The 25,477-nt window shown below is 39.0% G+C and overlaps 1 protein-coding gene across 1 annotated transcript in view; it reads right to left on the bottom strand.

The window, feature by feature from the left end:
* Positions 1–3,902: 3,902 nt before the first annotated feature.
* Positions 3,903–25,477, bottom strand: part of neu1 (neuraminidase 1) — a 29,292-nt gene continuing 7,717 nt past the window's right edge. Inside the window, exons 3-7 of the mRNA XM_061882090.1 lie at positions 18,141–18,403; positions 15,517–15,699; positions 13,873–14,092; positions 8,339–8,575; positions 3,903–4,815 (exon numbers count right to left, since the gene is read on the bottom strand). Coding sequence (XP_061738074.1) covers positions 8,346–8,575; positions 13,873–14,092; positions 15,517–15,699; positions 18,141–18,403 — 896 coding nt within the window. The 3' untranslated portion in view covers positions 3,903–4,815; positions 8,339–8,345. The remainder of the gene's footprint in view (positions 4,816–8,338; positions 8,576–13,872; positions 14,093–15,516; positions 15,700–18,140; positions 18,404–25,477) is intronic.

Here is a 25,477-nt window from a genome sequence, read left to right as displayed (position 1 = left end):
AGGATAGAGATGCACTTACTTTTACACCTGTTGGGAGTGCATTCCACATTGATGTGGCATAGAAAGAGAATGAGTTAAGACCTTTGTTAGATCGGAATCTGGGTTTAACGTTGTTTGTGGAGCTCCCCCTGGTGTTGTGGTTATGGCGGTCATTTACGTTAAGGAAGTAGTTTGACATGTACTTCGGGGCACCATCTAACACAGGCCTGGGCAATTTTTTTGACTCGGGGGCAAATTTAGAGAAAAAAATGAGTCTGGGGGCCGGTATATCTGATTTTTAGGACACTAATACAAAACCTCACAATAATGTCCGAATGCTAAAACATTATGACAGACCGCCTTAAAAAACATAATGGAATTTACGTTTTTTTACACCCAGAATGTACATGAAAATAAAGAATGTGGGATTTACAGTATTAACAACGGTCACACCCCCTCTCTATCGACATATTTTACAATCAAGCAAAATGTAAATATGAACGCGAATGGTAAAAAAAAAACCCTCCAATTTTATATATCTGATATATCATTAAGCTTTAGAACTGTGTTGTAAGTTGTAAAAATCTCCTTCCACGTCTGTCCCTGACGCCCACATTTCAGGCTGGCTGCTCTGGAAACACTCTGTGGAAACGCACCCCACCCACACTGCTTAATGCCTTGTCTGAGCTGCTGTGACTTAGATGACCATAGTAACTTATTAGATGACCATAGTAACTAATTAGATGACCATAGTAACTAGTATATCATTCAAAAGCACAGATTCCAAACATTGAAATACTTTATATAGTTCAAGACTTACGGTCATTTGAAACATCACTGCAGATCATAACGGCAGCTACACTTTCCATCTTAAAGATGATTTGGGAATGCAGGGAGCTCGATTGAAAAGCCTAACGGGCCGCATGTGGATCCCTGGGCTCTAATTTGCCCAGGTCTGCTCTAACATGTCAGAGATGTACTTTGGACAAGACCATGAAAAGACATGTACACAAAGAAAGCTGTTTTTAAAGTCTATTAGCATCAGGAAGCCAGTGCAGTGACCTAAGTACTGGACTTATATAGTCGTATTTCCTAGTTCTAGTCAGGACTTGAGCAGTAGCATTATGGTTTGTACAACAGCTCGTTTAGAGAGCCCAGTGAAGGGTCCGTTACAGTAGTCTAACCTCCTGGAGACAAAGGCCCAGTTTCTTAGTCTGGTTTAGACATTATTGCCTTGATTTTGGTTGTAATATATACTGATGAAAGTAATATTTGAAAAACTGAATAAACCTTTTTTCAAAATGATTAGTGACATGTATTTATTAAAAAGGCTTACAACGCCTTAACTTTCTGTCAAAGAGCACTTGTCAAAATTTGACACACGTTCCCAATACTATTGAATGAAAAAGTGTGTCAAAACCTATTTAGTAGGGGAATGGGAAAAAATCAATTCGAATACAAATCGCGATTCTAACGTTGTGCGATTCAGAATCAATTCTAATTTTTTAGAAATTGTTTTTTTGTGTTTTTTTTTTATCAATCCAAAACAATTGCAGCAATACCATAATAATGCAATCCAATTCCAAAACCAAACTGACCCAGCAACACTCAGAACTGCCATAAACAGAGCAATTGAAAGGAGACACAAACACGACACAGAACAAACAAAAAGTAGTGAAACAAAAATGAATATTATACACAACGGTATCAATATTAGTTATAATTTCATCATAGCAGTGATTAAAAATCCCTCATTGACATTATCATTAGACATTTATAAAAATAAAAAAAAAGAACAATGGTGTCACAGTGGCTTACACTTGCATCGCATCTCATAAGCTTGACAACACACTGTGTCCAATATTTTCACAAAGATAAAATAAGTCATATTTTTGGTTCGTTTAAGTTAAACAAATTTACATTATTGCAATCAGTCGATAAAACATTGTCCTTTACAATTATAAAAGCTTTTTTAAAAAAATCTACTACTCTGCTAGCATGTCAGCAGACTGGGGTAGATCCTGCTGAAATCCTATGTATTGAATGAAAACAGAATCGTTTTGAATCAGACAAATATTGTTTTTGAATCGAGAATCGAATCAAATAGAAAAAAAATCGATATATTATCGAATCGTGACCCCAACAATCGATATTGAATCGAATCGTGGGACACCCAAAGATTTGCAGCCCTAGTATATAGTGTAATAACTCTAAATTTTTTCTCTTTCACGACACTCATGCGATCATTCCCAACCTCAAAATGTCACTCATTTCCAGATTCTGCATTTCTAAAACATTTGAAATGTCTACATTTCCCAACTGATTCCAACCATTTTCAACTAGAGATGTCCGATAATATCGGACTGCCGATATTATCGGCCGATAAACGCTTTAAAATGTAATACCGGCAATTATCGGTTTCGCTTTCAAAAAGTAAAATTTATGACTTTTTAAAATGCCGGAGAAGTATGCAGTTGCGTCTTCCAGTCATACTTGCCAACCTTCCCGATTTTCCCCTGGAGACTCCCCAATTTTAGTGCCCCTCCCGAATATCTCCCGGGGCAACCATTCTGCCGTATTTCTCCCGATTTCCACCCAGACTCCAATCCTGGGGGGTTTGCCGCGCCCAACCACATTATATCTACTGCTTTTCACACACACAAGTGAATGCAAATCATACTTGGTCAACAGCCATAAAGGTCACACTGAGGATGGCCGTATAAACAACTTTAAAACTGTTAAAAATATGCGTCCACACTGTGAACCCACACCAAACAAGAATGACAAACACATTTTGGGAGAACATCCCCACCGTAACACAACATAAACACAAGAGAACAAATACCCAGATCCCCTTGCGGGACGCTACAAATACCCTTCCCCAGCCCCGCCCACCTCAACCTCCTCATGCTCTCTCAGGGAGAGCATGTCCCAATTCCAAGCTGCTGTTTTGAGGCATTTTCTAAGGAAATCTGATGATGAAAATATCTAATTTATTTTGTTAATGTGAAGTGGAATAATGGTCTTAGTCTTCTAAGTTGAAAAAAAAAATGCTGTAGTTGTGTGAATTGGGGCAGACGATATAAGTTTATAATTCTTTTTGATTCTTTTCATTTATAATTTACATTATGTTGATTTGTTTTTGTTTAATTTTAATGAAAGAAATAAGAAAAACATATAATTAAAATAGTTTTTGTAGCTTATTTTACAGGCCAAAACTTTGGACAAACCTCTTTCAATGCGTTTTCTTTATTTTCATGACTATTTACATTGTAGGTTGTCACTGAAGGCATCGGAACTATGAGTGAACACATGTGGAGTTATGTACTTAAGAAAAAACAGGGGAAACAACTACAAACATGTTTTATATTCTAGTTTCTTCAAAATAGCCACTCTTTGCTCTGATTGCTGCATTGCACACTCTTGGCATTCTCTCGATGAGCTTCAGGACGTAGTTACCTGAAATGGTTTTCACTTCACAGGTGTCATAGTTTTGATGCCTTCAGTGACAATCTACAATGTAAATAGTCATGAAAATTACGAAAACACATTGAAATTGTAAGTGTCCAAACTTTTGGCCTGTACTGTATATTTTGTTACCTGACACTATCGGGCTAGCATGCTAACTGTTAGCAGTTTTTTTTTTTTTTTTAGCATTCACACTACCAAAATTTAAAAGAAAAAAAAAAAACAATAAAAAATGAGTTGTGGGACAAAAATGGCTTCCAGGACACACTTTGGATACACATTTTAACATCCCACTGGTTTGTGAGTTTTTCCTTGCCCTTTTGTGGGCTCTGAACCGAGGATGTCGTTGTGGCTTGTGCAGCCTTTGAGACACTTGTGATTTAGGGCTATATAAGTAAACATTGACATTGGCATGCCTCACCGTGAAAAACAACAACAAAAGAAAACATCAAAGCCAGACTTGTTTGCCACAAAACATGTGAACAAAATTTATTGTTTAGTAACAGTGGACATGTTTGACATATTCTTTAAAATAATACAATGATGAAAATAAATGCAAAAGATGCTCGTAACAGCCAATTATTATTAATTGTTGATCAGAGAGGTGTTAAAAAAGGACTCCAACACAAAATTATAAAAACAATTCCGCAACCAGGAGGAGTGCCTTCCTGGTATCACACGCACGCACCCATCCACCCACACACACACACACACACACACACACACACACACACACACACACGCACACGCACACGCACACGCACACGCACACGCACACGCACACGCACACGCACACGCACACACCTTAAATTATTGCCATTGTTTAAAGAAAACCATTCGAGAGGAGATTCCAAAAGCACATTCATCAAAAGGCTTTCATTTTTTTTTAAAGACACTTAAATGGATGGAACATTTGCATATTTTAGGCAATAAGAGTCGAAACACAAACATGTACACAGTAGACACAAGTGCCAATCAAATTCTTGTGAAGTAAAGTTTATCAGCTGGTCAAAAATGCTTTCAATTGATGACTTAATTGTACCAAAGCTCAACACATTATTATTTTGTATTGTATAAAACAGTATGTTCCCAACATAAAAGACCTTAATGTGTTCGATAATTTTACACATTTTTTTGATCTTAATAAAAACATTCTTTACGACATCCCAATAAAAAGGAAACAATGAAGCAGTGATTATGGTAGAAGAAGAACAATCATTTCATCCGCGTTTATCAGCGTGCACAGCTTCCCATTTTCACATTTTAAATAATGTGGGTTTTTTTTAGTCTTTTTTGTTTGTTCCTGAGAATAAGTCAAGGCTGCAACCAACCTAGTTCCTTTTTTTTCCTCCTTCCGGTGGTCAAACCCTGGAGACAAACAGTGTCAAACATGAAATCCTTTCCAAGCGAGACTCAGATAAATTTTTTACCCACTAACAAGATGTTTTTGTTGCCGTCTGTCATTAGAAAATATTGTAAAGTCACGAGAAAAAAAGTTGCAATATTAGGAGAAAAAAGAGACATACAGTAAATGTTCATTCCTTCTCGTTCCTGGATTTCTTTTGGCTGAAACCAAACATGTCTTTGAACCATTTAGGCTGTTTTGAACACGAACAAGATGATTTCCCTCCCCATTAGTCAGTAGTCGCCTGATGTGTTGCTATGAAAACAGCTGGTAAAGAAATAGTTAAAATAATAAAGTTGTACTATTTTGAGTAAAAAGTGAATGTTGAAAATTCCGCACAAACATAAATACAACATTTACGAACATTTTTCTCTAGAACAGTGTTTCCCCAACAATTATTTCGATGAATTAAGTCACAATATCCAGTAATTCTCTGCCACTTCTCGTTTTGAAGTTTGCGGCTTCACTCTAGCACTGAATTTTATAAGAATATTGTACTTATACATGGCCTGCATCACAGGTGTCAAACTCAAGGCCACGTCATTTTATCTGGCCCTGTTTCTCAGTCTTTTTTGCCAACATTTTGCAGTCATCAAATTCCAAATTAGCTAATATTTGCAAAAAATAACAAAGTTGTCCAGTTCAAACTTTAAGTATCTTGTCTTTGCAGTCTATTCAATTGAATATAAATTGAAAGGGATTTGCAAATCCTAGTAATCTCTTTTTATTTACCATTTACACAACGTGCCAACTTCACTGTGTGGAGAGGCGTCGCCGACGGGCCGACGGCGGGGCGGGACACGCTGTAGCCCTGCTCAAGATGGCGGCAAGGAGGCAGAGAATGCGGCGGAACGGAGAGGCGGGGCGTGCCGGGAGCGACGGCGATGCAATCGAGATCAGGTGTGTGACTCACACACCGGTAATGAATCTACGTATCTCCTCGCAGAGTATAAAAGGGGAGAAGGAGGAAAGATCAGAAAAAGGAGGAGTTGGAGAGTCCGCAACAAGTGCAGGAAGAAGCAAGAGCGATCAGAGAGCGAGCCACAGACGAGAACGACGACGACGGCAGCTGAAAAGCAGACCGGAACGAGCAGCGGAGGAGGAGCTGAAAAGCGACCCGACCTTGACTGAAGCTTTATTTGAATAAATAAAAGAGTCAAACCTGCTCGACGATCATGTCCTTCCTGAGTGGTCCATGGAATACGCACGACTACAGCAAGAGACTGTCACACACTGGTTTTGGGTTTTGTACATTATATACTTATACAGTTCTGAAGTTACAGATATTTATATTAAATATATATGTATTGTAATTAGATAAAGCATCTAAATAAATTTAATATCTAAATCACTACACTCACTTCGGTGGTAGTTAAACTTTTAAGGAAAAAACAGTTTTTTTTCCATTATTATTTATTTATTGTGCGGTCTCATTCAGAGTGCCTGTGTGCTCATGCAGATCACGTTTACACAGCTGTTTGTACACGTAATCGGCGACCCCAATGATTACATAATGAAGTTTGTCAAATGTGTAAAAATATAGTACAACCTGTTTTCGAGGGTAATCGCCAATAGGCTGTTATATGGATCCTGACACACACACACGCACAAATACACGTAAAACGACACTTTTTTTTGCCACAAGGCAGTGTTGATTGTCATTTGTACAAAATAAAGAATATTATCAGGAAATGAACAGAGACACTGTAATTTTAATTGATTTTAAGTAAGCTATGTATATCTAACAGAATAAACAACAACACATAACTTTAACTGTTATTAAAGCAATTATTGAAGCTCTGTTATTATTTCTGCCAAAGGTGCATCACAAAGTATTGAGTAAAGGGTGTGGATACTTATGTGTTTTTATTTTTTTTATTTCTAATAAATTTGCTAAATTTAAGAAAAAATACTTTTCACATTGTCACTATGGGGTATTGCCTGTAGAGTTTTGTGGAAAAAAAATCTATTTATTCCATTCTGGAATAAGGTTGTAATATCACAACATTTTAAAAAAGTGAAGCGCTGTGAATACTTTCCAGATGCACTATATATGAACAAAATAGAATTCCCCCCAAATGAAGTGGGTGTGGCTTATATTTAAATGCTCTCTATAGTAGGGACATTACGTTACACAAAAACAGTTCCTGAGAAGAGACCTGCACGTTCAAAAGTTCGCCGCGTAACCGCACCATCTATCGCTTGAATGCATTTAAAAAAACTGGCTTTTGCAGGAATTATCTATGAATGAGCTGCAGTACAATTTAATGTTCGACCATGGTGAAGGTCTGCAGTCTTCAAAACAGAGCGAGATTGCTACAACTGCCAGCGCTATATTTCCTACGTGCAGTTTTCATGTACAGTACAGGCCAAAAGTTTGGACACACCTTCTCATGGGTTTTCTTTATTTTCATGACTATTTACATTGCAGATTGTCACTGAAGGCATCACAACTATGAATGAACACATGTGGAGTTATGTACTTAACAATAAAAGGTGAAATAACTGTAAACATGTTTTGTATTCTAGTTTCTTCAAAATAGCCACCCTTTGCTCTGGTTACCGTAATTTCCGGACTATAAGGCGCACCCGACTATAAGCCGCACCAGCTAAATTTAGGGGAAAATACAGATTGCTCCATATATAAGCCGCACCCGACTATAAGCCGCAGGCGTTTTGATGTGTAATTACCGTAGTATATAGGGGTTCCTGCTACCACGGAGGGGATTGTCGGGACAGAGATGACTGATTGGGAACGCAAAGCGTCCCATTTATTAACAATAAATCTTTCAATCATTCAATCAAACTTTCACATCTTTGACATGGCGAACAGTATTCGTGCAGAGTACAAATAATACAACGGTGCAAAGTAATACAAAGTGCTCGCCTGTAACACGGCAGTAAAAGTGCAGTCTTCATGCTGCCGTCTCCAACGTCTCACCATTGATTCATTGATGTCAAGGGTACGTTCGGCAGCTCTATTTCCTTCTTTGACAGCCAGATCGATTGCCTTTAACTTAAAAGCAGCATCATATGCACTTCTCCGTTTGTTTACCATATTGAGGGTGTTTGCATGAACACTTCCTTCGCGCAAACTGTCGCTGACGCTCTTCTACTCTTTGTTTTGCTCTCGTTACCTGGCGCCAGATGTCTGCCTCGGTCTCGCGCATCCTCGGTAGTGCGCACCCCTGGTTATCGTAAGCCGCACCGTTGTATAAGCCAAAGGGACCAGAACGAGGGAAAAATGTAGCGGCCTATAGTCCGAAAATTACGGTACTGTTTTACACACTCTTGGCATTCTCTCCATGAGCTTCAAGAGGTAGTCACCTGAAAGGGTTTTCACTTCACATGTGTCATAGTTCTGATGCCTCCAGTGACAATCTACAATGTAAGTAGTCATGAAAATAACAAAAACACATTGAAACGAGAAAGTATGTCCAAAATTGTGGCCTGCACTATTTAATCGGTCATGTTTTATAACCTCACCTTTGATTCATGGGCTTTCCCGGCCTCCGTACAGGTGGATTTTGGCAAAGGAGATCGTCTCGTCGTAGTCCTTTTGGCCCTTCTCAAAGATGACAAAGATGTGTCTCCTGTCTTCTGCAGAGCCGCTGTCCAGTGACGTGATGCAGGAGTAACCACTCGGCCCGTGCCAAATCTGCAGCGCGTTCTTCTCCCAGGACTTACCGTCAGTGACTGACCAGCGTAAGGTAAGGTTAATTCCTGTGGAGGAGTTCAACAAGAGTCAGAAATATACAACAAAAAAGGCATTGAAACAGACAAAATGATGACAGGAAGCCCTGAGTGGACTGAGAAACACTGTAATATGCATGTCACGCCAGAAGGTGGCAATGTTGCAGCTTCTTCCCATAGTTTTTATCAAAATGCATATTTTTAAAGGCCTACTGAAACCCACTACTACCGACCACGCAGTCTGATAGTTTATATATCAATGATGAAATCTTAACATTGCCAATACGGCCTTTTTAGTTTACTAAATTGCAATTTAGTAAACGATCAGTGGCAGAGCTTGGTCCGCATTGCCGGCAGTAAGTCGAACACATTTCCAGTGAGGGTTGGACTCCGCCAAGGCTGTCCTTTGTCACCGATTCTGTTCATAACTTTTATGGACAGAATTTCTAGGCGCAGTCAAGGCGTTGAGGGGTTCCGGTTTGGTGACCGCAGGATTAGGTCTCTGCTTTTTGCAGATGATGTGGTCCTGATGGCTTCCTCTGACCGGGATCTTCAGCTCTTACTGGATCGGTTTGCAGCCGAGTGTGAAGCGACCGGAATGAGAATCAGCACCTCCAAGTCCGAGTCCATGGTTCTCGCCCGGAAAAGGGTGGAGTGCCATCTCCGGGTTGGGGAGGAGACCCTGCCCCAAGTGGAGGAGTTCAAGTACCTAGGAGTCTTGTTCACGAGTGGGGGAAGAGTGGATCGTGAGATCGACAGGCGGATCGGTGCGGCGTCTTCAGTAATGCGGACGATGTACCGATCCGTTGTGGTGAAGAAGGAGCTGAGACGGAAGGCGAAGCTCTCAATTTACCGGTCGATCTACGTTCCCATCCTCACCTATGGTCATGAGCTTTGGGTCATGACCGAAAGGATAAGATCATGGGTACAAGCGGCCGAAATTAGTTTCCTCCGCCGTGTGGCGGAGCTCTCCCTTAGAGATAGGGTGAGAAGCTCTGCCATCCGGGAGGGACTCAAAGTAAAGCTGCCGCTCCTTCACATCGAGAGGAGCCAGATGAGGTGGTTCGGGCATCTGGTCAGGATGCCACCCGAACGCCTCCCTAGGGAGGTGTTTAGGGCACGTCCAACCGGTAGGAGGCCACGGGGAATACCCAGGACACGTTGGGAAGACTATGTCTCCCGGCTGGCCTGGGAACGCCTCGGGATCCCCCGGGAAGAGCTAGACGAAGTGGCTGGGGAGAGGGAAGTCTGGGTTTCCCTGCTCAGGCTGTTGCCCCCGCGACCCGACCCCGGATAAGCGGAAGAAGATGGATGGATAGATGGAAATTGCAATTTTAAATTTCGCACGAAGTATTCTGTTAAAAACGTCGGTATTATGACACGTGCGCGTGACGTCTCGGATTGTAGCGGACATGTTCTTCCAGCCCGATCCCAGCTATAACTCGTCTGCTTTAATCGCGTAATTACACAGTATTCTGGGCATCTGTGTTGCTGAATAATTTACAATTTGTTTAATTAATAATGGAGACTACAAAAAAGAAAGCAGTCTGTGGAAAGCGGTGTATTGCGGCCGGCTGTAGCAACACAAACACAGCCAGTGTTTCTTTGTTTACATTCCTTAAAGACGACGGTGAAGCTTTAATATGGAACAGATCAGTCAAGCGAACATGGTTCTCTACCACATGTCAACCAGCAGGTTTCGGTGAGAAAATTGTGGTAATAAGTCGGCTCTTACAGTAGACATGAGCGGAGCTTGCGTCGTTCCTCCTGCAGCTGTCAAAGAAGCAGCTGCGACTCTCTTGCCTCCTCCATGGCTTCCCTCAGAGACACTGGCGGTCACTACACCCGTGGCCACACCACTCCGACTTTCAGGTACGACTATATAATCTCACTAAAACACCAGTAACACAATAAGCAGATAAGGGATTTTCCACAATTATCCTAGTAAATGTGTCTAATAACATCTGAATCGCTCCCACTGCCCTTTCTTTTTTTTATTTTTTCTTCTAGTCCTTCACTCTCACTATCCTCATCCACGAATCTTTCATCCTCGCTCAAATTAATGGGGAAATCGTTGCTTTCTCAGTCCGAATCGCTCTCGCTGCTAGTGGCCATGATTGTAAACAATGTGAGGATATGAGGAGCTCCACAGCCTCGTGACGTCACGCGCACATCGTCTGCTACTTCCGGTACAGGCAAGGCTTTTTTATTAGCGACCAAAAGTTGCGAACTTTATCGTGGACGTTCTCTACTAAATCCTTTCAGCAAAAATATGGCAATATCGCGAAATGATCAAGTATGACACATAGAATGGACCTGCTATTCCCGTTTAAATAAGAAAATATCATTTCAGTAGGCCTTTAAGAAGCTTTGTAGGTGGATAACTTCCAATACAAACATCAATACGGCCGTGTAAAAACAACACAAAAAAACGCAAAAGACGCAACCTTTACAGCACAGGTGTCAAACACAAGGCCTGGGGGCCAGATGTAGCCCGCCACTTCATTTTATTTGGCCCTCGAAAGCCTATAAATAATATGTATCAATAAAGTACTGCAACTTTTCTTACTAAATATATTATTTCTCTGTATTTTGGGAGAAAAAAAATATATGTACTTCATGTAATCGCAAATTATGCTAACTTAAGTATTGCATAATTATCCAAATATATATTATCAAACATTGAAACTATTAAAAAAAATATATAAAACAATACTAATAATAATTATTTCAAAGCAAGTTATCCATTAAATTCTGCAATGTAAAAGTAGCGATAGACTTCATGGTAAAATTGTGAAATTTACTGTGGTTTTCACAGCATTTATCTGAAAAAAAAACATACTTTTTTTTAACTGTAATAAACTATGGTGCTGTTTTGGCATTTACAGTAATACACCGAAAGATCTAGAGTTGTTGATTTGCGGTAAAAAAAAACAAAAAACTGGCAACTCAGGTGCCAAAAGTTCACTGTAAAATTGCAGGTTTTTTTTTTTAATTTTAAGTTAAAAAACATATGTAAATTTTACAGTAAAATTCTGGCATCTGAGCTGCCTTTTTTTTTTTTTTAACCATAAAGACTGCAGTACTGTTTTTCCATTTACAGTAATATGCACTGGTGAAATTATTGCAACTTACCATTTTTTTTTTACATTTTAGTTTTGAAAAAAATCTACTAAAAAATTAATAAAAAAATTGTTTACTAATATTATTCACTGTTAGAAGCGGCCCTCTGGGGCCAAACATAACTGCGATGTGGCCCTCAGTGAAAACGACTTTGACACCTCTGCTTTTAAGTGTTGCCTATGCTATTTTTGTTCTGACACATGCGTTATCAAACCACACAGTTTGACCCTATAAGTCAGAATCCAAAACCACTACAAAAATTTGGTATACCCCCTTTCCATACTAAATTTAGACGGATTGGTTTAAACAATATGGCAACTAGCAAGCAAACATATTAGCCGGGCATGTCAAGGACTTGTAACTAATTGCTCATAAGTCATTAACAATTTGTCTAATTATAACAAAATATTCAGGACACCTCTATTACATTACATTAACATATCTTCTAAAGAATTTGACCTGTACAGGTAAATCTTAAAAAATGTGATTTCTTTCCGTAAAGTAGCAAAACTCTGTAAGAATTTTTTATATAATAGTCATATCATGATTTTCTTTCTACATTTAAAACACTTCCTTTTGGTGTACATCAGGCATTCTTAACCTTTTTGACTTCAGGGCCCAATTTTTATCCTATTTAGGAAACCGGGTGCAAACCTAGTTATTAACACTGAATCTTGATAATAATCATAATCAATAATTATATCAAACCTACTTGCAGTTTACAACCTTGTCAAATATATGAAAACTTGTGTTAATCACAAAGAGTATTGTCGAGGCTTAGGTCAGGCTGATTAAAAAAACCTTTTTGACTTCAGGGCCCAATTTTTCCCCTATGGAGGGGACCGAAGGACCACTCAAATATTAACACTGAATTAGTAATCTTACTCCTGATATTAATCATAATCAATAATTATATTTAACCTACTTGCAGTTTACAACCTTGTCAAATATATGAAAACTTGTGTTAATCACCAAAAGTATTGTCGAGGCTTAGGTCAGGCTGATTAGAAAAATTGGTACTAGCCGAATATACCGTAAAAGAAGGGAATCATAGAAACCCCGTTTCCATATGAGTTGGGAAATTGTGTTAGACGTAAATATAAATGGAATACAATGATTTGCATATCCTTTTCAAGCCATATTCAATTGAATGCACTACAAAGACAAGATTTTTGCTGTTCAAACTCATAAACAACATTTTTTTTGCAAATAATAATTCACTTGGAATTTCATGGCTGCAACACGTACCAAAGTAGTTGGGAAAGGGCATGTCCACCACTGTGTTACATCACTTTTTCTTTTAACAACACTCAATAAACGTTTGGGAACTGAGGAAACTAATTGTTGAAGCTTTGAAAGTGGAATTCTTTCCCATTCTTGTTTTATGTAGAGCTTCAGTGGTTTAACAGTCCGGGTTCTCCGCTGTCATATTTTACGCTCCATAATGCGCCACACATTTTCAATGGCAGACAGGTCTGGACTGCAGGTGGGGCCAGGAAAGTACCCGCACTCTTTTTTTACGAAGCTATGCTGTTGTAAAATGTGATGAATGTGCCTAGGCATTGTTTTGCTGAAATAAGCAGGGGCGTCCATGAAAAAGACGGCGCTTAGATGGCAGCATATGTTGTTCCAAAACCTGTATGTACTTTTCAGCATTAAATTAATATTTACATCCAACACAATTTCCCAACTCATATGAAAATGGGGTTTGTAAATATGTTTCCAAACAAAACTGTCAATGAAATTTAAATTGCAAATGAAAATACAGCTTCACCCTTTTGGCCATATTTTGGGGGCTAAAGAAACTTCTCTATGACGGTGTTAAACTTCCTTGGCCAATAAAACTGGTTCTTTAGCTGCAGGCTTCGTCTGTTTGTTTGATATTGTCATTACTGCCACAAGTGGTGGAAAAGTGTATTTCAACTGAGTACCGCTTTATATGTTGGAGCATATAATGCCACAAATGTGGAGAGAAATGAGTGTCTGTCTCCATGGTGACAACCAGTAGTACACGTAAAATCCTACGGCCGTCTGCACCACTTTTTTACTTGGTATTAATTGTACACACAGTCTTAGGAGATCACACACAACATGCCTACTATAGTAAAGGAAAATGTTATAGTTGGCACACATAATTTAGCACTAACTATTTTATTATTATCATTTTATTATCTTAGTAGATCAAGCCCATAATGTCTCCTTACTATGTTGTTCGTTGGATGGGTTGGTGAAGAACAGCATCCCCTCTTTCCGACAGGCTCCGGCCGCTACTGCGGGATCCACAAGCTCGTAGTCAAAGTAGAGGTCGTCTATCGGCAGGCTCAACCCGCCATCCCGGCTTCGCACCACCACACGACACCTGCAGTGGTAGTTGTTCTGGTTTCGAATGTTGATGACAATGCTGCCATCGGTCATCTCAATGGGCTGCAGGAAGGCAGAAAAGTGAAGGGGAAGTTAAGGTATTTAGCTTGCTGGTAACTAGTGTAAACACTTAAAATGTACTTTTAACATGTTTTGGTGCGGAACGGTTCTACTAATACAGGGATGTCAAACTGTTTTTTTATTGAGGGCCACATCGCAGTTATGAATGCCATCAGAGGGCCGCTTGTAACAGCGAATAATGTATGACTTTGCCTTTGGATTTCATTATTAATTATATATATTTTCTTGTAAGTAGACAGTCGATTTTCCAACAAAAACTTTACATTTACAAAATGTTCCTGTAAAACAGTGTTTTTTTTTATTAACATTATTTAAATTTTACGGTAAATATAAAAACAGTACCACTGTTTTGTTTTTTACGGAAAAAGCTGGCAGCTTAGTTGCCAGAATTTTTACATCGTTTTTTACAGCATTATAAAGTTAAAAGTTAAAGTACCAATGATTGTCACTCACATACTAGATGTGGCAAAATTATTCTCTGCATTTAACCCATCACCCTCGATCACCCCCTGGGATGTGAGGGGAGCAGTGGGCAGCAGCGGTGCCGCGCCCGGGAATCATTTATCGTGATTTAACCCCAAATTTCAACCCTTAATGCTAAGTGCCAAGCAGGGAGAAAATGGGTCCCATTTTTATACTCTTTGGTATGACTCAGCCGGGATTTGAACTCACAACCTACCGATTTCAGGGCGGATACTCTAACCACTAGGCCACTGAGTAGTAGGTTATATTGTTAATGGAAAAACAGTACATGTTCCTTTTTTATTCTGGTAACTTAGCTGCTATTTTTTCTACCATAAAAACAAATGTATGTTACATTAATATGCCATAATACTGTAACTGGATAAAAAGCACTTGAGATTAGGGATAGGCAATAATGTTCTAAAATCTTTATTACCATATGTATCACAATCTATTATTTGGCACATAAAATATAATACAAGTCAGTTACGAAGGCTCCTAATGTAGCTGCTGACGTGTGCAGTAACATATTGCATAATTTCCAGTTGTATAATTTTCCCAAAACAATTTTTAATCTACTTGTTAATTTATTGTTAATATCTGTTTATTTTCTATTGTAACATGGTTCTATCTACATTTCTGTTCAAGTCTAATACACACTTATGGGTCAATATTACAAATTTGGGTAACGATCCAATACAGTTGCTTATACTAATACTTAACATTTTCAAAATCAATTAATAATTAAGTTTTTGATCACAATTATAATCAGGCAAAAACACACAGTGGCAATGTAACAATATAAATTAAATATTATAGAGAGGCTCTTTAACCACAACAGTGTTGTCCACCTTTCACCCCAAGTCAACTGGGGTCGCCCCCTGCCACTCCCATCACTACACATGGTAATTAGTCGAGAACATGTCTCAAGACGGTCTGTGTACCTGGCATTCATCTGGCATAAAGTCCAGCGGTCTCTTCTTTTGGTTGTAAGGGATGCTTTTCAGAGCTGCACCGTTGAACCATGTGCGTCCATGGTCATCGCTTAGGATGCAGAAAACGCCATCTCCTGCCAGTGTTCCATGACCGCACACCACCAACCTTCCCTGGTTTGGTTCGTACCGCTTCTGTAATACGTGATACACAGAGATAATTAATACTGTATTTTTCTGGACCATAGGGCGCACCGGATTATAAGGCGCACTGCCAATGAGCGGGTCTATTCAGGTCTATTTTCATACAAAAGGCGCACCGGATTACAAGGGGGCATTAAAGGGGTCATATTATGATTTTTTTCTAAATTGAAAACACTTCCTTGTGGTCTACATAACATGTAATGGTGGTTCTTTGGTCAAAATGTTGCATAGATTATGTTTTACGGATCATCTTCAAGTTGCTTTCTGACGTTTTGGTGGCGGTCTTATTTACGTGGCTCACGTTTGAGAGCATCTTCTCCCCGTCATCTTTGTTGTAGCGGTGTAGCATGAATTCAAATTTTCTTCAATGAACCATACTCCCAAGTGCAGAGATCACTTCAGCAGCTCCAAGCCATGATGCTTGCACCTCCAAGCACCATTAACCATAACACACAATTATCTTGTATCTTCATCTGAGTGAGAAGCCAAGTTGTAAGAGTTCTTGGCGAAGTCTTTTTAATAGACATTTTACCTCATTCTTTTATGTAGAAACTGCACATCTAATGATCTTGTAATGGCTGCTACTCAATAGAAGCTTGTAGCTACGCTATCTTCTTTTATCTGAGCAATAAGGTGGATCACCTTTACTCCAATTGTAAGCAGCTTCCTCTGAAGTTTGGGTTTTCTGCCAGAAGCCTTAGAAGGCGAACCACGTTTTGGACGACATTGTAAGACATGTAATTATTTTTAATTACCGTATTTTCAAGACCATAGGGCGCACCGGATTATAAGGCGCACTGCCGATCAATGGTCTATTTTCGATAATTCTTCACATATAAAGCGCACCAGATTATGAGGCGCATTAAAGGAGTCATGTTATTTTTTTTTCTAAATTGAAACCACTTCCTTGTGGTCTACATAACTTGTATTAGTGGTTCTTTGGTCAAAATATTGCATAGATTTTGTTTTGCAGATCATCTTCAAGCCGCTTTTTGACAGTCGCCTGAGGATGCGCCGTTTGGTAGGCGGTCTTATTTACGTGGCTCACCTTCGACAGCGTCTTCGCCACGTCATCTTTGTTGAAGCGGTGTAGCGTGCAAGGACGGGAGTGGGAGAAGTGTCAAAAGATGGAGCTAACTGTTTTAATGACTTTCAGACTTGACTTCAATCAATAACGGAGCAGCATCTCTTCATCCGTGGCTCACTGGTGTAATAACTCCGGAAATGTGTCCCGTGAAAAAACGTCCGACCGGAACTCTCTAATAACTAAAGTTCCATGGGTGAATTATGTAAACCCAATACACTGGTACTTTTTAGCGGTTTCATTGTGAGTCTACTGACAGATATAAGTTTTAACTTTACGCTATACTTTATATTAGAAATGGCAACAGCGGAGTAGGATTGCCCCATCACAAGAAGATAGAGAAAAAGAAGAAGCTTATCAAGTATGGTGTTTCCATGGACTACAATGGCATACACGCACAAATTTTCAAGACCTGAGCAGGCATCCGAAAGTAAGAAAAGTTGTTTTTGCATAATAATGCAAGACAAAACGCGAGATAATATGTCTGCTATTGGGTGCCATTTTGCGGTCCTTACACACACCATATTAATACTCGTATGTTGAAGCACAGTTCTTCTGACTACGGTAGCCGTAATGCTCCGACAATCCACCTAGCGCTGTGGCTTCATAGCTTACCAAAGTCGTACTGAAACATTTTGACAGATTTTGCAGCACTGTGTGTAATGTTTAGTATTCTCAATGGAACATTTAAAGTTTTGGTGTTGTTTAATGGCCACATTTTGCATTCTACACATGTCTCTTATGTGTGACTGCCATCTACTGGCCGCACTTATCATTACACCATTTACAAAATAAAATATCTTTGAGGTCGGTAAGCACAACCATAATTATTCCGTACATTAGGCTTATAGGGCGCACTGTCGATAAAAAAAAAAAAAAAGATTTTAAGTGCGCCTTATAGTCCGAAAAATACGGTAATTACAAATACAGATAAAAAGATGGCCCGTGTTGATGACGTGCCATCTGTATGATGATGAATGTGCAAGTTTGCTACACAAACGGGACACTTCATTCTGTACTGCAAACCAAGAATGAAACAAAACTGGAATTTCACACAACTAGTGTTACATCTTATTCGTGACAATACAAAATCTAGTCCAAACGTGCCAGTATAATGAACTCCAAATTATGTTTTAATCCAAATTTTAACGTGTTCACATTTGAACCCACAACTTGCTATATATAAAGCAACAGTGTTAACTATTAAACCTATGTGCTACCAATATTGCATACAATTGACCAGTATAACTGTAAAAAGTCATATGACACAGGTCAGCATTCAGTGGATATCAAAGTCAAGCTGTCTCAGGTTACAGCCTGACACCTTGTGATCCTTTTGCTCTCTTACCTGGATGCCGGACCCGGGTCCAGGAGAAAAACTCTTAACTCCTAGCTGGATCGAAAGGTTCTTGGGTGAAGTCCAGCTGAGGCCGTCGTCCTTGCTTTCTACCATCATGGTGCTAGCAGGCCCACAGTCTAACTGGTGGAAGCAAAGAGTGTAGATCAAAATGACCGAGCCCACTTCCTGGTCGACCACCACCGAACCCAGGTTCAAGCCGTCATATTGTAGCCCGTCATCGACAATGAAGGAGGTCGGGGACCACGTGGATCCTAATAGGATGGAGAAGAAAAGGGTGTAAAGAATGATCAACAATTTACGAGTGGAACTTCTAAAATGAGCATTGTGTGACTGTGAGGATTACTTTATAAATTGTACACTTATATCTCGTTTTTTTGTTTGTTGTCACTTCATAATATAACAGTGCGACGTTCCTGGCTTTAAGTGATACTTACTTAATGTAAGTGGTTTCTATGGTTATCATCAATCAAGTGGTGGGAGAAACTATCGTATTGACTACACATATGACATGTATGACATGTTTGTTTTACTCATCTGCAAGCAGGCGTGACTTAATAGATTATTTGGAGTCTCTCTGGTTATTTGTTGTGGAACGGTAGCCACTGCTAAAACGGACGATCACATCTGCATTGCTCAAACTTGGGAGTTTTGGCTTTGTTTATTATTTTAAGTTTTTTTGTTTATTTTTTGCGGAGAAGCGACTCTTATGCAGCATTAACTGGTGAGAAGAACGACCGCATTGACATATGGTATGGCATTGCTGATTGCTCGTGCGTGAACAAGCTATCCTGGGATTTTTGCGTGAACAAGCTATCCTGGGATTTTCGGCTCTAGTCATTTGTTGTTGTTTTTTTGCGAACAATCGTCCTAAAAGGGCTGTAATTCCATTGCTCCTCACAGAGCAAGTGTACCATAGGGTTTGATTCTATAGATCAGAGGTCGGGAACCTTTTTGGCTGAGAGAGCCATACAAGCCAAATATTTTAAAAAGTATTTTCATGAGAGCTATACAACTTTTTTTTTCTTTTTTTTAACACTGAATACAACGATATGCGTGCATTTTTAAGAAAGACCAACATTTTTAGACTATAATAAGTCTCTTATTCTTTTTAATAACATTGTTATTCTGAGGCTAGCCAAAAATAAATATAATACTTCTTACCATTAATGCCACTTCTTGAACAGGTGCGGTAGAAACCGAATGGATGGATGACAATGCATGAGAATATTTTATATTTTGAACGTTATTTTTGATACTGTGATTACTAGCGGATTTATTCATTACTTATCGTGTTAAGCAATGTCAGCTAAAATTTATCTGAAAGCCAGGTGCAGTCATCAAAAGAGCCACATCTGGCTCTAGAGCCATAGGTTCCCTACCCCTGCTATAGATTATTTTGAGTCTTTGTGGTTATCCTGTTGTGAAAGGGTGGCTCCTAGATATCACTAATTGGTGAGATGGATTGCATTGACAATAGAAGATGTCTCCGTTTCTCGTACATGAGCAAGCTATCCTGGGGTTTTGGCTTTAGTCTTTTTTTGGGGGGAATGTATAATTAACTGGTGAGAAGAACAATCGCCATAAGAGGGCTGTAAATGCGTTGCTCCTACACAAGCAAGTGTACCATGGGGTTTTATTCTATAAATTATTTTGAGTCTTTGTGGTTATCCTGTTGTGAAAAGGTGGCTCCTAGATATCACTACCTGGTGAGATGGATTGCATTGACAATAGAAGATGTCTCAGTTGCTCGTACATGAGCACGCATATCTTGTGGTTTGGCCTTATGGATTATTTTGAGTTTTAATGGTTACTACTTGTAGAAAGATGGCTCTTTAGGTATTAATCACTGGTGAGATGAACAATTGCATTGTCACCATGGTGCATCTGCATTGCTCGTATGTTTGAGTTTTGGCTTTATATACTTTATTGAGTCTTTCTGGTTATTTGTTGTGGAAAGGTGTCTCTTACATATCATTAACTCGCATAAAACGGACTATTGGACTTGCAATATGGCACATCTGCATTGCTTGTGCACTAGAATGTGTATCTTGGGCTTTGATTTTATAGATTTTTTGAGAGTTTTACTGGGTATTTCTTTTGGAAAGGGGGCTTTTACATATCATTAACTGGTAAGAAGAACGATCGCATAGACAATATGGCACAGCTGGGTTGCTCGTAAATGAACTAGTTTATCTTGGGATTTTGACCTTTTATGTTATTTTGCACCTTTTTGGTTTGTTGTTACTAGAAAGATGGCTCTCTTGTATCAATACCTGGTGAGAAGAACGGTCACATTGACAATATGGCAAATCTGCGTTGGTCGTACATGAACAGGTTTATCTTGGGGTTTTGACTTTGTAGATTATTTTGAGACTGTCTGGTTATTTGTTGTGGAAAGGTGGCTCTTACATATCAATAACCTGCGGAATGAACTGATGCATTGGCAATATGGCACATCTGCACTGCTCGTGTACTAACAAGCGTATCTTGGGCTTTGACTTGATGGATTTTTTTTAGTTTTTCTGGTTATTCGTTTTGGAAAAGTGGTTCTTACATATCATTAACTGGTAAGAACAATCACATTGACAATTTGGCACATTTGTATCGCACATACATTGTCAAGCTTTGAATTTATAGTTTATTTTGAGTCCTTTTTTGTTTTTTTTCATCGTTATCAATAACTGGCAGGGAGAGTGATCACATAGAAAATACAACACGCCCAGGTCAGGCCCTCGTGCATGACCATGCAGGGGCCCTCGTGTTGGACCGAGGTCCAATTCTGTCAAGCGTGCGTGCCCAAGCCAAGTACAAGTTGACCAGTCTGAATGGGCTCTTATTACAAATGGTTTGACTCCCAATGGACTGTTTCTCATAGAAAAAAACAACGCTTTTGATTAAGGCTTCAAATCTTTGGATGTCCCACAATTCGATTCAATATCGATTCTTGGGTCACGATTCGATTCAAAATAGATTTTTTTTTTCAATTCAACACGATTCTCGATTCAAAAATGATTTTTTTCCCGATTTAAAAGGATTCTCTATTCATTCAATATATAGGATTTCAGCAGGATCTACCCCAGTCTGCTGAAATGCAAGCAGAGTAGTAAATTTTTTTTTTTTTTTAAAAAGCTTTTATAATTGTAAAGGATAATGTTTTATCAACTGATTGCAATAATGTAGATTTGTTTTAACTATTAAACAAACCAAAAATATGACTTATTTGATCTTTGTGAAATTATTGGACACAGTGTGTTGTCAAGCTTATGAGATGTGATGCAGATGTAAGCCACTGTGACACTAGTGTTCTTTTTTAAAATTTTTATAAATGTCTCGTAATAATGTCGATGAGGGATTTTTAATCACTGCTATGCTGAAACTATAACTAATATTGATACTGTTGTTGATAATATTCATTTTTGTTTCACTACTTTTTGTTTGTTCTGTGTCGTGTTTGTGTCTTCCCTCAATTGCTCTGTTTATTGCAGTTCTGAGTATTGCTGGGTCAGGTTTGGTTTTGGAATTGGATTGCATTCTTATGGTATTGCTGTGTGTTGTTTTGTTGGATTGATTAAAGAAAAATATATATATATTTTAATAAAATGAGAATCGATTCTGAATCGTACAATGGGAGAATCGCCATTCAAATTCAAATCAATTTTTTCCCACACCCCTACTTTTGATGCGGTGTTCCAGACAACCTAGAAATAAATTATCCACTAGGAGTCTCCAAACTTTTTACAGAAAGGGTCGCATACAGACAATTTGAAGTATGTGGGTTCCACTTTGATACATTTCAAAGATGTTAAAAAAAACAATCCACTGTAGGTCATGCTCAAACTGTGGTACGTGGACCACTTGTGTACGCGGGCTCCATCTAATGGTACGCCAAATAATCACTTGATTAAAGTACAGGCTTCACGGTGGCAGAGGGGTTAGTGCGTCTGCCTCACAATACGAAGTTCCTGCAGTCCTGGGTTCAAATCCAGGTTCGGGATCTTCCTGTGTGGAGTTTGCATGTTCTCCCCGTGAATGCGTGGGTTCCCTCCGGGTACTCCGGCTTCCTCCCACTTCCAAAAACATGCACCTGGGGATAGGTTGATTGGCAACACTAAATTGGCCCTAGTGTGTGAATGTGAGTGTGAATGTTGTCTGTCTATCTGTGTTGGCCCTGCGATGAGGTGGCGACTTGTCCAGGGTGTACCCTGCCTTCCGCCCGATTGTAGCTGAGATAGGCGCCAGCGCCCCCCGCGACCCCGAAAGGGAATAAGCGGTAGAAAACGGATGGATGGATAAAGTACAGTGTTTTATTTCCCTATATTCAAACACGGTGTTACAGATTACACTGTGTATAATGTTACAGTGGTCAAAAATATTAAATATACTTGTTAAAAAATATGTGCCTTGTTTTATTGAATACCTGGGCCTACTATGGTATTGTATTTCAATGTTGGTCATTCAGAGGTGGTACTTGGTGAAAAAGAACCACTGTGCTAATGTATCTAAACAAAACAGCCTGGCTTTGTGTTATAAATAAGTGGTCCCCAACCTTTTTTGCACCACGGACCAGTTTAATGTAGGCATTATTTTCAGGGACCGGCTTTTCACTTCTGCCAGATAAATACAGCAAAAATAAGTGCATGAAAAATACAACTCAATATAACGCTTAATTAGTGGGAGCCCTGGGTGTGTTTCTTTGCAATGAAATGCAGATGGAGATCAGCCTTTGGCTACAATCTGTCACTTTTCTGTCTGATATGATCATTAATGTGCATTGTATCATGTCACAAAGTTATAACAAATGGCAACTTCCTGTGAGGAGCTTTATTGTACATCTATAAACAAGCTTGTTGGTGTGTCTAGTGCACAGATGCCAAACTCAAGGCCCCCGGGGCCAGATCTGGCCCTCCACGTCATTTTATATGGCCCACAAAAGGCTGTAAATAATACTTTTTTATTTTCTTACTAAAGGTATTAGGGGTTTTTTTTGTAGTTTGACAGGGAAAAAACTAGTGTCCAATATTGCAACAAATATTATATTATCCAACTTTGTTGGCCTAAATCCAAATAAATACTTAAATATCTGCTTAACTTATGATTTGAAGTTATCCATCAAATTGTACACTATAAAAATGACCAATAAATTTTACTGTAAAATTTAAGGAGTTTTTTTTTTTACAGCATATTACTGTAAGTTGAAACAAAACGACCAATGTTTGTTTTTTTACAGCAAAATTATGTCGATTTTGTTTTTTTACTGTGAAATCCACGGTTGAGGATTTAATGGTACCACATTTTATTATGGTAAAAAAAAACTGGCAGCTGAGTTGACAAAATAAAATTAAACAGCGGTACTGTGTTTCTATTTACATTTTGTCGTAAATAATAGTAGTAATAAAATAAAAACACCATATATTTTACAGTAAAAGTCTGGCAACTAAGTTGCCAAATTTTTTCTGTAAAAACAGTGGTAAAATCCTCAGATTTTGTTTACTCTCTATGTCCAAAAAAACGTAAAATATTTAAATTGATAGGCAAATTCATTAAAGATTTACTGTTGCAAGCAGCCCTCTGCTGGCAGCCATGACTGCGGTGTGGCCCTCAATGAAATGAAAACAAGTTTGACACCCCTGGTCTAGTCGGACAGGCCAAAGTCAAGTCGGAGAAAATGCAGTCCTTTATAAATTATTTAATGTTACTCTCCAACCCAGAAGCAAATGCGCCACAGACCGGTACCGGTCCCCGGACCGGTGGTTGAGAACCACTGTTATAAATGACATTAGTTGATATTAGTGTAATCTCTAATAATAGATCTCATTATTAATGAATTAACAGAAGTATCAAAGTAAATTGATGGCAAATAAAAAACAAGTTTTGGGTCAAAAAGGACACCCATGTTTGACACTGACCCACATCAGTGTAACCGTAGCAATTTTTTCACATCATGTGTCATGAACAAGATGATGTAATATGACAAAAATAGCAGCGCCCATCATGAACGTCAATTAGAAACTTAAATACGCTCAATTGATTTTACCGGATATCACAATAATATCACAAGTCTGCATGAAAAGTGGTGTTTACAAAATTAACTATATACCTGTATATTGTGTGGGGGGAAAAAAGAATAAGGTCACATACTCTTGGTCAGATATCATCAACTGTGTCTTGTGAAATTATCCGACTTCACTTAACTGGTCAGAAAATTATTATTTAGCAGAAATAATGTACAGCTCTTCTGTGCCAGCGACGTATAGTGACAGGCAGAAAAATGCAGTGGTCTTCCACTAGATGGCAGAAGGGTCCCCTGTGCGTTTACCCGTTGCCATTCCTTGTGGCATGCATAGTGGGGAGAAATCACAATTTTCTCATGTACAATATGTGCCTCAGTTAAATAAAGGTTGGTAAAAACACCAGCGATTCAACTGATGGGCCAGGAATGACACCATGCTGGCCCAGAGTTAAGCTCTAAACTTGGGGGACAAACATGTTTGCAGAAAATTCCTAAAAACACAAGAGCAGAGGTGTCAAACTCATTTTAGCTCAGGGGCCGCATGGAGGAAAATCTGTGCACACGCGGGCCGGAATAATAAAATCCATCCATTCATTAATTTTCTACCGCTTAACCGGTCGGGGGGTGTGCTGGAACCTATCTCCGCTACAATCGGGTGGAAGGCAGTGCACACCCTGGACAAGTCTCCACCTCATCGCAGGGCCAACACAGATAGACAAACAACATTCACATTCACATTCACACACTAGGGCCAATTTAGTGTTGTCAATAAACCTATCCCCAGGTGCATGTCTTTGGAGGTGGGAGGAAGCCGGAGTACCCGCAGGGAACCCACGCAATCACGGGGAGAACATGCAAACTCCACACAGAAAGATCCAGAGCCCAGGGATCGAACCCAGGACCTTAGTATTGTGAGGCAGAAGCACTAACCCCTCTATCACTGTGCTGCCCACTAATAAAATCATGGCTTTAAAACTGAAAAATAAACACAACTTCAGATTGTTTTATTTGTCTTACTTTGGCCAAAAATAGAACTAACAAAATCTGAAAATATTACAATAAAAATATAGAAAAAAATACCGGCAGCGGTAAAGTTTAGATCCATGAAGAAAAGAAGAAAGTGAATGAATGTTTCTAACTGAATGAATTTACATATACATAAAAATGTGTTTTCTTTTGTATTTATTTTTTTAATGAATTAAGTAACGTATATGACAACCTTTTTCCAAAACACAATATAAGATGTGAGATAACAAGATAATTCATACATTTATTATTTCTTTTCAAAACGGTTACAAAACAGTGGAACCCCAAA

Source organism: Nerophis ophidion, linkage group LG21 (genome assembly GCF_033978795.1).
Source record: "Nerophis ophidion isolate RoL-2023_Sa linkage group LG21, RoL_Noph_v1.0, whole genome shotgun sequence".
Lineage (NCBI taxonomy): Eukaryota > Metazoa > Chordata > Actinopteri > Syngnathiformes > Syngnathidae > Nerophis > Nerophis ophidion.
Note: the sequence above shows the minus strand (reverse complement) of the source record. Positions and strands in the feature narration are given on the sequence as shown.